At 41.0% G+C, this 13,214-nt stretch overlaps 1 protein-coding gene across 1 annotated transcript in view; it reads left to right on the forward strand.

The window, feature by feature from the left end:
• Positions 1–12,581, forward strand: part of LOC117821765 (oxysterol-binding protein-related protein 2-like) — a 57,371-nt gene extending 44,790 nt beyond the window's left edge. Inside the window, exons 9-14 of the mRNA XM_034696254.1 lie at positions 2,187–2,276; positions 2,454–2,574; positions 4,746–4,871; positions 4,960–5,083; positions 5,360–5,450; positions 7,429–12,581. Coding sequence (XP_034552145.1) covers positions 2,187–2,276; positions 2,454–2,574; positions 4,746–4,871; positions 4,960–5,083; positions 5,360–5,450; positions 7,429–7,531 — 655 coding nt within the window. The 3' untranslated portion in view covers positions 7,532–12,581. The remainder of the gene's footprint in view (positions 1–2,186; positions 2,277–2,453; positions 2,575–4,745; positions 4,872–4,959; positions 5,084–5,359; positions 5,451–7,428) is intronic.
• The last annotated feature ends 633 nt before the right edge of the window (positions 12,582–13,214 follow it).

Below are 13,214 nucleotides of genomic sequence, written 5' to 3' on the forward strand. Positions count from 1 at the left end.
GTCACTAACACACACCGGGGGTAAAAACCATCAATGAAGATGAGACAGATGCATGGAGGTGAGGAGAGATGGTTCATAAAGCACACCTGCTGCAGGTAGAGACCAAGCTAACACTGAGCCCCTCAGATAATAACTCAGCCTGTCACAGGAAGTCATCACGCCATCTTTAAAGACGCACAGCACAGGGGGAAACATGGATTCTTAATGTTCGGCGGTCTGCCACTTAATTTTTCGTCTCGTCATCATCTCGTTAACAAAAACTAAAGATATATTCGTTAGAGTTTTTATTATCAGTGAAGCACTTCAGCTCGTAATAGCCTCATTTTCGTCATGAAAAAATGAGTTGTTGACGAACATTTATCGGCATAATTTGGGTTAATGAAATTAAAACTGATGACTTCCCACGCTCTCTGCTCCCCACATGTCCGGGGGGGGGTCAGCTGTCCTACCAATAAAGGCAAAAATGCCCCCAAAGTATAACTTCAATGAATATGGCCTCTTTAAATTTGATGGCAAAAAAACGTTTAAAAAAAAGTTGGGACAGTGACAACGAGATGCTGAAAAAGTTGTGTAATACTTCAAACCTGAGGGTACATTTCCAAACTAAGTCAATATGCATCAGATAGTGACATGACTGTTATCAATCAATCAATCAATCAATCAATCAGTCAATCAATCAATCAATCAATCAACAAATTATGAACAGAGACCCAACACCAAGACAGGATAAGACTCAGTCTGACCCCACCTTAATCCACCATGAGCATTGCACCTCACAGTATTTAGCTAGTTACAGTGGAGAGGACAAACTTCCTTTAACAGGCAGAAACCTCGAGCAGAACCAGACTCATGTTAGACAGACATCTGCCTCGACCGAGTTGGGTCTGGAAAGAGGGATAGAGACTCGACTAGCATAGTTGCAGCCCCTGTCAGGTGCTCAGGCAGGCTGCTCCATCTCCTTGGGGCATAAATACTGAAAGAAGCTGGCCTGCAGAATTCTGACCTTTTTCTCATAATAATAAATATATAAAAAAAACTGTGACCTTAATTTTTTTTTCAGTGGCTCTAATCCTCTTCAGTACAGTTTGACATGATTAGCTTGTAGATATTTTTCTTTTTTTCATGATATGTTTCTGATTGGTTCTCTAAAAGAAGTACAGCAGCATCGAGCCTCACATTCACTTCCACACACCCTCCCTCTCCAGTCCACACCTTTTGATTCCTTACTTCTCACAGAGGAAACTTCACACCAGTCAAGTTCAAATGAAGGCCAATCAAACTGTCTTGTGATGTCTGTTGCTCACTGAGCTGTTCAGAATTACCTCCCCGGCTTAGTGTTGACTCTGATACCTAAAACTTCAGCTTGTTTACTTTCTGTGCTTCTTCTCAGGGAAGCTCTCCCTGCAGCAATTTTTCAAACCTTTATTTATCCAGGCAAGCTCTGCCGAGCTTTCTTTAGCCTTGTTTTGGTCACACTCCGTCACACTCACACTGATGCACAGACTCACACTAAGAGCTGTAAAGCAGTCAAATCACAACTTGTGCGGTGTGCTGCCACTGAGCTCCACTGTTGCAATTTTTAACTGTCTATTCTAAGTTTGTCCCTCTATTTTAGTGCTTATTTGCAGTCAGTTTGTGTTTCAGGAGGAATGTTAAAAATCTCTGGTTAAGTCATACAAATAACACTCTTAATTTTAAAAACTTTAGTTTAAAAGAGTTCATCCCAAATCTTTCTGAATCCTTATAGAAAACATCCATCTTCTTGTATACAGTATTATGGCCCTGTCACACCATGAAGGTTTAGCCAGCGTTTCCCTGACGTATCAAAACGCCTCTAACACGCTGACATACGCTGAATTATCAATGTTTTTTCAATGGGTATATACTTATGGTGTCGCGGATGAAATATAACTTTGAAAATCATTGGAATTGAATGATGACATGTGAGTCAGAAGTGTTTATTAGTAATGTTTATGAAATACCGTGTTGCACCACACTGGTCTTACATTTCCTTAATTTGACTGATGGTGTTGTTGTTGTTTTTGGAGGTGGAAATCTAAAATCCTGACAGCTCTAGTATCTAGAAACACTTCTTTAGTTTCCCTTTATGATAAAAACATCAGCTCACAATCTTGGAGAAAAAGTGAGTTATTAACCGTGTCCTTATTCCTCCTCTTCTCTCGCAGCACTGGAGACAAATGTGTGTTGAATTTCAAGCCTTGTGGGATATTTTACAAAGAGCTGCACAAAGTGGAGGGATACATCCAGGATAAGAGGTCAGAGTCCACTGTGTTTCCATCACTTTCTTCCTTTTGTTATCCTGTAACACGCTCACTCTGTTGTTCTTTTCCTGGCCTGTCTTTCGTCTTTCTCTCTCAATCTATTTATTTTTCTTCTTCCTTTCACTTATCATCTTCTCATCCCTCCCATTTTCTGTCTGTCTCTCCTTTCAGTAAAAAGAAGCACTGTGTCATATACGGGAAGTGGACTGAGTGTATGTGGAGCGTGGACCCTCAAACCTACGAGGCCCACAAGAAGTCCGACAAGAAGGGAGACGTCAAGAAACAAAAAAACGTGAGAAGGAAGTTTTACATTTAAAAACAAAAAATCAAATATTTTTGTTTTTAAAGGCCCTGTGAGGAGTTCTGAACTGGCTGAGAAACAGACTGAAAATGATACTGATGCCTCTGTATAACCTTTAATAGCAAACAAGTCCATCAGCAGCAACACTGACACCTTCTCTGTTGTCATTTTTAATGCCTGAAACCGCCCTGGGGGGGGTAGGTGCCAGACCAGATGATGGACATCTTGCTTCAGAAACAGCCTTTATTTGACTGTTTTCATGGAAAATAATCACATTCCCTGATAAAGTTGACTGTTGAAGACAACAGGATGAGGCTTTTGTTGAAAACACTACTTTTGCATGTATAGGACAAGAGATAAGAGGTATCACTTTGTCCACGAGGGGGGCGCCAGAATTGATACAAAGCAAAACTTCCTCACAGCACCTTTAAATGTAAAACTGTTTGTATTTATTTTCAAACTGTCTTTTGTCTGAATTCAAAATGTTTTTGAATATGAAGTCAAGTCAATTTTATTTATAAAGCACATTTAACTACACAGCAGAAGCTGACCAAAGTGCTGTACAATACATAAAAAAAAAAATTTAACTCAATAAATAAAATAGAAAACACAATGTGAAACCAAACCAAACAATTATTTGAGATAGAAACAAACAAACAACAAGGAAAGTGCAGCATTGGGAATGGAAATAGTTTATATTTTAACCGGGGACCTGCCAGGAGACCCGTGTTAGAAGACCTCAGAGGTTTTGTAAGGGCTTAGGAGGTCATTTATGTAGGCTGGGGCTAGAACATTCAGAGATTTAAAAACAAAAAGCAAAACCGTAAAATCAATTCTTTAGCGAATTGGAAGCCAGTGGAGGGAGCCAAGACGGGGCTGGTGTGATCCCTCTTCCTGGAACCAGTCAGAAGCCTAGCTGCAGCATTTTGGACCAACTGCAGGCGGGACAAGGTCGACTGACTGATTCCAGAATACAGGGAGTTACAATAATCAAGGCGGGACGAGACGAAAGCATGGATATTATTGAATGGATTTTTCCTCAAACGTTAGCCTTCTTGATTATTAGTTGTGCAGCATACAGTTATAGCTTCATACTGTTTGTAGTTTGTCTGAAAAAGTGACATCGATTTGAACTGTAAATCAATATTGTACATATCAAGTAGCTCCATGTAATGTAAGATCTGAATCGCCCTGTCATTTTCAGTCACAATGAACTCAACTTAACTTTACTTATACACTACCAGTCAAAAGTTTGGACACACCTTCTAATCCAATGGTTTGTATTTATTGTAATTATTTTCAACATTGTAGATTAATACTGAAGACATCAAAACTATGAAATAATCTGGTTTTGCCATAATCTGGATTACAACAGTAGTCAAATAGGACTATCCATTGTGTACTAACCCTACCTCTGAACAACACAACTGATGGTCTCAAACACATTAAGAAGGCAAGTCATTCTACAAATGAACTCTTGACAAGGCTCATGTTCATTAGAAACCATTCCAGGAGACCACTTCATGAAGCAGACTGAGAGAATACCAAGAGTGTGCAAAGCTGTCATGAAGGAAAAAGGGGGCTACTTTACAGAATCTAAAATATAAAACAGATTCTGCTTTGTTTAACACTTTTTGGTTCATTCAATAATTCCATATATGTTCTTTCATCAGTGATGTATGGAGGAGTGAGGCTGTTAGGAGCTTTAAAAACAAGTAAAAGGACTTTAAATTCTAAAAGAAACAGGGAGCCAGTGCAGAGTTTGAAGAAGAGGAGTTATGTGATCGGATTTCTTTTTCCTTGTTTAAACTCTGGCAGCAGCGTTCTGAACAAGCTGCAGTTTTCTGAGAGATTTTTTGGGCAAACCAGTAAAAAGGGAGTTACAGTAGTCAATGATTCAAAATCTTAATCTAAAACCACTCCCAGGTTTATGACCTTTGATTTAATTTGTTAAAATCTCTCAGAGTAGTCTGGAGTTGTTCTCTACTAAAATAATCTCAGTCTTATTTTCATTCAGTTTTAAGAAGTTCTTGCTCATCCATACATTGATATCAGAAAGGCAGACAGTGAGGGAGTGAAGAGTGTTTGGGTACAGATAACACAGATATTTACAGTTTGGTGTCGTCTGCATGATGACTGAACGTTCTAATGGTTATTTCCAGGAGGAGCAGGTTGGCGCAGAGAACGATGATGCCGACGACATGCCTGACACCCAGGAGACGGTCTCTGTCGTACCAGGAAGCACTTTGCTGTGGAGAGTAGATCCCCGTCCTGCACATTCTGCTCAGGTAGAACCATTCGAAAAACACACACACGGATATGAAACAGGTTTCTGATCCTCTGTGATATCATCAGCTGTCCATCACCCTTCTCTAGATGTACAACTTCACCAACTTTGCGTTGTCTCTGAACGAGCTGGAGCCTGGCATGGAGGCCGTCTTAGCCCCCTCAGACTGTCGCTTCAGGCCTGACATCAGAGCCATGGAGAATGGCAACATGGGTAATCTGATTTATACATCCATTATCAGTGTTTAATGGAGTTGGGCTGAACGTCCAACATGTTGTTTGGGAGAGGAGCAGCAGATATCCTGTTTTATGAAGAATAGAAATAATGAGACAATGGCGCCATCTGCTGGATGTGTGCTGCTGTCTTGTAGAGTTCAGAACATCAAGATGAAACTCTTTTAAACTGTACGTTTGTTCTTACTCAAGTTGTTTTACTTAAAACATTTAATTGTGAGATCTCTAACATTGTGTTTGTCTTGTTCTGGTGCAGAAGAGGCCAGCCAGCAGAAGGAGAGACTGGAGGAGAAACAGAGAGCAGCCAGAAAAGAGAGAGCCAAGAGTGAGGAGGAGTGGCCTACAAGGTAGGAAGCATGCACACACACACATGCACGCTCAAATGTACAGCTCTACAGACGACAGTTAAAGGTCCCGACATATGTTCTCCTCAGACTCTTTCCAAACAGAGCAGGTCTAGACCGTACTCTATGTTCTATTATTAACAAAGACCCAACATCAAGACAGGATCAGATCCAGTCCCATCTTACAGACAGGATGAGCAGAGCACTTTGCAGCATTTAGCAAGTTACAGTGGCAAGGACAAACTTCCTTTAACAGGCAGAAACCTCCAGCAGGACCAGACTCATGTTAGACACACATCTGCTGAGGCTGTGTTGACCCTCATTTTTGGGGGGATTTACTGCATAATGACACGTTATGGTCTGCACGGTGTGTTTACCTTATTAATGCACTGTGTAAGCTGTTGAAGGGGAAGACTGAGCTGAAAGAAAGAACTCTACCGCCATTTTTTTTAACATTTGTTGCTTAAAATTATGCCAAGCTTAGATTAAAAAATATCAACATTCTCAATATATCATTGACTCATACATCATAGACTGGATATGCTGATGATTGTGATGAAGGAAGAGGGAGATGAATGAGTCGCGTCAATATAAAATGTGAAAACGAACAGGGTATCTGACGGCAAAGACCAAAACATATCCAAATAGGAGCCTGAGCTGACCCTTCTGCTTCGCTCTCGTTCTCCGGCTGGTTCCTCAATAAAGGGGCTACCGTGACTGACATCCCTCGTGGGTAACACAGTTACTACTTACAACCCCATGTAAAAAAAAGTGAACTATCTCTTTAAAGTTTTTGAACTAAGAGATAGTAAAACAGAAACCTGGTAAAGTAAGGTAACACAACAAACCGGCTTGCAGATCCTTGATGAATCATGCTACATTTATGTTTAAAGAAAACAGAATCAATCAATCAATCTTTATTTGTGTAGCACCAAATCCTGTATAACCCTAACCTGTGGGTACATTTCCAAACTAAGTCAATATGCATCAGATAGTGACATGACTGTTATCAATCAATCAATCAATCAATCAATCAATCAATCAATCAATCAATCAATCAATCAATCAATCAATCAACCTTTATTTGTGTTGCGCCAAATCACAACAAACGTTATCTCAAGACTCTTTTACAAACAGAGCAGGTCTAAACCACTCTATGTCAAATTATGAACAGAGACCCAACACCAAGACAGGATAAGACTCAGTCTGACCCCACCTTAATCCACCATGAGCATTGCACCTCACAGTATTTAGCTAGTTACAGCGGAGAGGACAATCTTCCTTTAACAGGCAGAAACCTCGAGCAGAACCAGACTCATGTTAGACAGACATCTGCCTCGACCGAGTTGGGTCTGGAAAGAGGGATAGAGGAGAATAAGAGAGAGAGGGAGCGGTGATAGTGATGAGACGAGTAGTAGAAGCTGTTGCTGCTGGAGTCCAGCACGTCCGTATCAGCTGGAGTCTGGAACGTCCACAGCAGGAGGACGTCTACGGCAGCTCAGAGGAACCTACGAGACAAGGGAGCTCAGGGACTCCAGAAAGGTCTATGGTTAGTAACTTTAATGGGACAGGGAGAGTTATAGTAAGTGATGAGGGGGTTGGGGGGAAGGGGGTGAGACAGGATCCCAGTGTGTCAGTCTAAGCCTATAGCAGCATAACCAAGAGCTGGTCCAAGCCTGATCCAGCTCTAACTATAAGCTTTATCAAAAAGGAAAGTTTGAAGCCTACTCTTAAAAGTAGAGAGAGTGTCTGCCTCCCGGACCCTGACTGGTAGATGATTCCAAAGGAGAGGGGCCTGATAACTGAAGGTTCTACCTCCCATACTACTTTTAGAGACTTTAGGTATGACCAGCAGGCCTGCATGTATATCTTATACCGGTGTATCTTCTCCTTGAAGATCTTGAAGAGGTGTTGAATGTTTCAAAGTTCCCCAGTGTGTAAAGCATTATCTTGACATTGATTGTGTCTGTGTGTCTGTCAGGTGGTTCCAGATGGGCACGAACCCGTACACCGGCTCACAGGGCTGGCTCTACACTGGTGGCTACTTCAATAGGAACTACCAAGTTAACCCCGATATCTACTGATCGCTCGTTAGCCTTCACCATCCTCCTCTTCTCCTCCATAGTCTGCAATGATCTGCCTGTCAATAAATGGAGAGAAACAGAGAGAATTCAAGTTTTCTTTCACATCCTCCTCTTCCTCCTTCTTCTTCTTCTTCTTCTTCTTCATCATCTCTAAACTGATTGACACACCCAGCACAGATTGGAAGGACCACCAGCGGACCCCTGACAGGCAGCAGCCTGCTTTGTGTCCACTCTTTTTTTTTAAACACTCAGAAGATTAGGTCTCCACCTCTGTCCACCTCTCAGCATCTTTTGGGATTTTCTGAGGTAACGACCAGCAAGCCTCTCCGATCTCTGCTTCGGCATTTCCAAGAGCACAAGAACCCTTTTCATCCTGACAGCTTTTAGAAGTCAGGAGTTGTACATTTGAACTATTGTACAGGTAAAAAAAATAGCCCAACAGATCCAACCTAATTACTAAAACATGAAACACTCTCGTCTGAGGAGTCTGCCAACCTCCTGAACGGCCACAGTTACATGTCCTTAAAGAGTTAATGTGGATAACACCATGATGAAGTCAGACATGATGAGCACAGTGATGGAGCTGTGGACGTGGACGGACTCTGTCAACGAGGAATCAGGGAGGTGAATGATCCTCTCATTGAAGATCTGGAGCTTGTGTTTTTGTGGAAACATTCCTACACTGTTCAAAAAAAGAAAATGTATAAAGGTGAAATTGGACTAGACAAATCTAATAAAAGTAGAAGGTTATAACTCTCCTTGAGTTGCCCCCCCAAAAAGGATGTTTCCTTGACAGCAGAGCAGAATGTGCAGCTTCACGGGATCAGAAAGAAACCACATGAATTTGATGTTCCCTTATGCGTTAACAAAAACGATCAGAGATCATAGATGACATGTCCGAGTGTTGGCAGGAAGGTGAATGTGTAAAAACTTGGCCGTGAGCCTCTGTATGTCTGACAGAATAGATTTTAGTTTAACTTCCAGTGAAAATGTACAGTATAACTAACAATGAGATTCACTGTTTGGGTTTTGAAACCACTGATCTGAAGGTTCTTGCAGGATGCAGGATGCAGGATGCAGCTTGGCTAAAGGCTGATTCATACTTCTGCGTCGCCCCTACGCAGCAGTGGTCACTGTGGACGTGAGCACCACATACTTGTGCGTCGATGTGTCCGTGTCTCACAGTAATTCTCTGAAACGCTTGAGGGCAGTGTGGTCTCTCTGATAGCCGGTCACCTGCTTCCGGCCCCGCTACAATCTCAGATGCAGCGTGGCGTGTGTGTTTACATGTTACAGCCACGCTCAGTCTCTGGAAATACATGTGTAGTAGTGTGAGATTCAGAAACGGGAAAATCACTGCAACTGTCTCTAATATTTTCTTCTTCTTTTGCTATTTAATGCAGTTAGCATTCTTCTTCTTCTGTTACTTAATGCGGTTAGCAAACAGCTTTAAGACGCTCTGTAGCCACCATCTGGCAGGAATACTGTATTACAACCAGGCACCAGAAAAAACAATGAAAAACTGTACTTTTTTAAGTAACTCTTCGATTTTTACAAAGAAAGAATATTCAAATACAGAACATTTTTGGGAGGAGGTGCACACCAGCTACGTGCGTAGGCCTCTGCGTAGGGACGAGGGCCACGCAGACCTCTGGTGTAGGCTACGCCGTCGATTCGACGCAGAAGTATAGATAATGCTTAACCCTGCTGCATGCTGCTTGAAAGTGCAGAATATCACATTCTTCATCCTCTGAAGAAGTTTTGCCGTCATAGCTCTCCTTCCTCAGTCAGAATCAGGCGTCAGGAGCGATGGTCGATCCAGAGTCCTGCTCCAAGGCTCTTACCGAAAACACAGGGAAGTCTGTAACCAACGAAGAGCTGTGTCTGTATGTGTGTGTACAGCTGCACTTCAAGTCTAACCCCCCCCCCCCCTCAGAGTCTAAACTCACACTGTGTAAAATGATTGTAAACCTGAAGAGTGTAATTCATCCCCACAATGCACACAAGCACTATCTGTGTTCAGCTGAATGACAGCGGTGATAGAAGAACACTGAGTAAATGTAATACATGCAGACATGCACATGAGCCATGTGAATGAATGTATGACTCTGTACAGACACTTAAAGCCATATTAACTACAAGAGACGGTGTTTGTTGCTTGAATGATATGAATTTGAATGAAATCCCTCTGTAAGATTGACATTTTTAATCAAACGATTTTGCCGTTATGATTTAAAAACAACCTTAGTGTTCATGTAAGTGGAATACGTTTAATTTGGCTCCTCTGCGGTCCAGCTGGATTGATGGCTGGGTTAAAAAACAAGACTACAGGGAACAGACCCAGAGGCCCGGGAGGTCTCCACCCAAACGCCACTCAAAAAAGTACAGAGTCACTGTGAAATGGAAGTGGCTGTCAGAGAGATGACATGTGACTACAAAGACAAAATGAAAAGGGACAAAACAAACAAATGATCATTTTTAAGCATGAAATGAGGAAAAATGATGTTACAAGACCAAACAGCCGGCCTTCAGAGTCCGTGGTGGGGATTGTCTCTGTTCTCTCGGGTCTGACATCTTTAAACCATTCCAAGTGTTTTTGTTCTAACACTGATTTTACTTAAAGCAACTTAAGAGTTTAAATCTGACAACATGTGGTATTCAAAAAGGAAAAGGTCCCCTCGTGAATGTAAGAACACTTGAAAAGGACGTCAGAGGGCTTCATGTACAAAAACTCTGAGCTCAACAAACATCCTGTGTGATGTCCCAATTTAGGGTCCAAAATCTGAAACCCAAATTCAAGATTTAGTATATACGCTGATGATGTACAACCCTTTACTTCAGATGTGTTTATAAGACTTAATTGGAGCCGTTGAAGTCAGAGAAAGTTTCCATGAAGTAAAATGTCCTCTCATGAATGTGAGCACACTTGGAAAGACGTCACGGAACGGGACTCTAAGCTCAACAAACATCCTGTGTGATGTCTTGCGGTCCGAATTTTGGGTCCGAAAACCAAAAACCCAAATTCAAGATTTAGTATATACGCTGATGATGTACAACCCTTTACTTCAGGTGTGTTTATAAGACTTGATTGGAGCCGTTGAAGTCAGATTGAAAGTTAAATCAAGTTCCCATGCCCTGTTTGATGCAGACACAGTCTAAGGTTGGTGCACTGGTTGCTTGTTCACATCCAACCCTGATTCATCTTGCATCAGAATTTGAATGAGAAAACAACCAACCCTTCTCTCTCATACTGAAGTACTCCTCACATGACCTGTGAACCTGTTTGCACTGATGAGAATCTGACTTCTTCACAGTAAATGTTAGATAAAAAGAAGATTTGTACCCCTCTTCATAACATAGAGAAACTGCAACCCATCTTTTGCCCTGGTTTAAAAACATGTACCCAGCTTTGTTCCTGCATTTGTTCCCTGTGATTAAAACACCAGATGTTTAAAGATCACGTTTTCATCAGTACCTACTCTATGCAACTTCTGCACCTCACCATGAGCAGTACATATCTGATCTGTCACTCTCCCCCACTCTAACACCCTGCATGTGTTTTCAGACTGCAGGGTTAAATCATCAGATATATCTCTAAACATTGACTCTGCCTCTTTAGTTTCTTTTCACATATTCCAAACCGTGGAGCGTGATTAGAACTTGAACTACTCGGCACTACAACCATTCTCGTATCACAACTTGGACCAACTTCTTTTTCATGTGTAACTTTTTAAATATGTGTTCATGTGTCATGCCTTGTGCCTGTTTCTCATTCCCATGTGTTTTTTTGTTGTTGTTCCTTTTGTGTGTTATTTATGATGTTTGAGGTTTTATGTATTTTTTCACTTTTGCTCTTTCACTTAAAAACACATCAATTAGAAGCTGAGCGTCTACAGTTAAATTAACACCTTCTTTAACTAACTTATGAACGTTTAGCTGATGCTGTTAGATTTAAATGTTAACCGCTGAAGAGTAAATGTAGACATTGTTTTGAAACACTCATTCTGGACTCTTCGGCTGCTAGAATACAGGAATAAATCCTGACATGAGTCATTTTGGTGCCCAAAAATCATATTTTTCAACTTAATAAAAAGTCAGTTTCACTAATACTACTTCAGATGCATGCATTAGATCAGGGGTTCCCCAAGTGTGGGTCAGGACCCCATGGGGGGTCACTAGACACAAATGGTGGGCCGTGAGATGTCTTCCAGATTTTTTTTTAAGTTATCTAAAAATAGTGCATTTTAACCTTTATAGGAAAAAATATCCACAAACATAGTCGCTAAACTTGAAATAATACCTTGAAAATGTAATGAGTTTTCTGCCTTTCTTTTCTCCAGATGACTCCTAAATTTAGAGTTAGTGAACAGTTAATCATCTAAAGCATCAGTAGCAGCAGGTTCATTCATAACAGCATAGGAAACACAGACACATGCTCATATAGGTAGGGTCATTTTCTGCAGAGCAGCTAAATGAAGACACATTAAATCACCTTGAGGGACAGTGGGGATCACAAGTCTTTGGCACCTATATTTTGGGGGTCACGGGCTGAGAAGTTTGGGAACCCCTGCATTAGACTAACGTTGGTAACATACTCTGGTAAATTCATCCACACATGATCAAAAGCATCAGCTAGTTTATGTCATTAATATAATGATCTCAGTTGGTAATAGTCTCCACATATCTTCCAACACTTTCTGATTCTGACTCCATCAGGAGACGATACTTTGTCATTAAACTACATCAAGGTTTGATGTTTCTTGGAGTGTCGGTCCCTCTATGTTACTTTACCCTCCTCCTCTTGGACCGTATCACAGGGGTGTCATTGTTTTATGTATGTGTACAAGTGCTGCGCAGACGTAATCACAAGCAAGATGGCATATTCTTTTGTGCAATTGATTTATTTTTATAGTATTTAAAGCATTTTTGGTGAGAACATTGTACCAGAGGTTTTATTTTGAGGTGGGGTACAGTTAGAGGGTCATACCCAATCTGTGGACAGCTTGGTAGATGCATAAACAGGGGAAATACTAATAAAATCCTAATTTCAGTTTTTGACTTTGTCTCTTCTTTTTAAAGTGTTGGATTAATAAAAGCCCTGATAAAAATAAAAGTCTGGATGCTGTGTAATCTTTTTTTAAATACTTGTTTGTATAGTTTGCAAATCATTTCAGCTTTATGTTTAATTTAAAGAAGACAAAGACAAAAGATCACATGTTGAAAATCAAAAAGATATCTTTGTTTTATGAAAAAAAATATGGCCACTAGGGGTGCCGGTGGCCTAGCAGTCTGAGCGCGCACCTTATAAGGAGACTGTGGCTGCTTTAAAAACCACCTGCTACATACTACCTATGAATGTAGTATGTAGTACATACTGCATACTGTGTTTGAAGGTAGTCTGTAGTCTGTCTGTTCTGTTGGATCTGGTCTGCAGGATGCTGGGTCAGGCGTCGCTGGATTTCTGGTTTCAGAAAGTGGAAGTAAACCACGACCAAGCTGATAGATAAACTGATTCTTTAACATCACTTCTGATTTAAAAAGTTAAGAAGTGGTTTATATGGAATTTAATCATTTTGACAACACTAAATCTGAGTTCCCCTGTCATATACGGAGAAAAGAAGAAGTTAGCGCTGTGCATTGTGGGAAACAGTATGTGAGGGAGACTGGTCTGATGCAGACTGAG

This window comes from Notolabrus celidotus, chromosome 11 (assembly GCF_009762535.1).
Source record: "Notolabrus celidotus isolate fNotCel1 chromosome 11, fNotCel1.pri, whole genome shotgun sequence".
Lineage (NCBI taxonomy): Eukaryota > Metazoa > Chordata > Actinopteri > Labriformes > Labridae > Notolabrus > Notolabrus celidotus.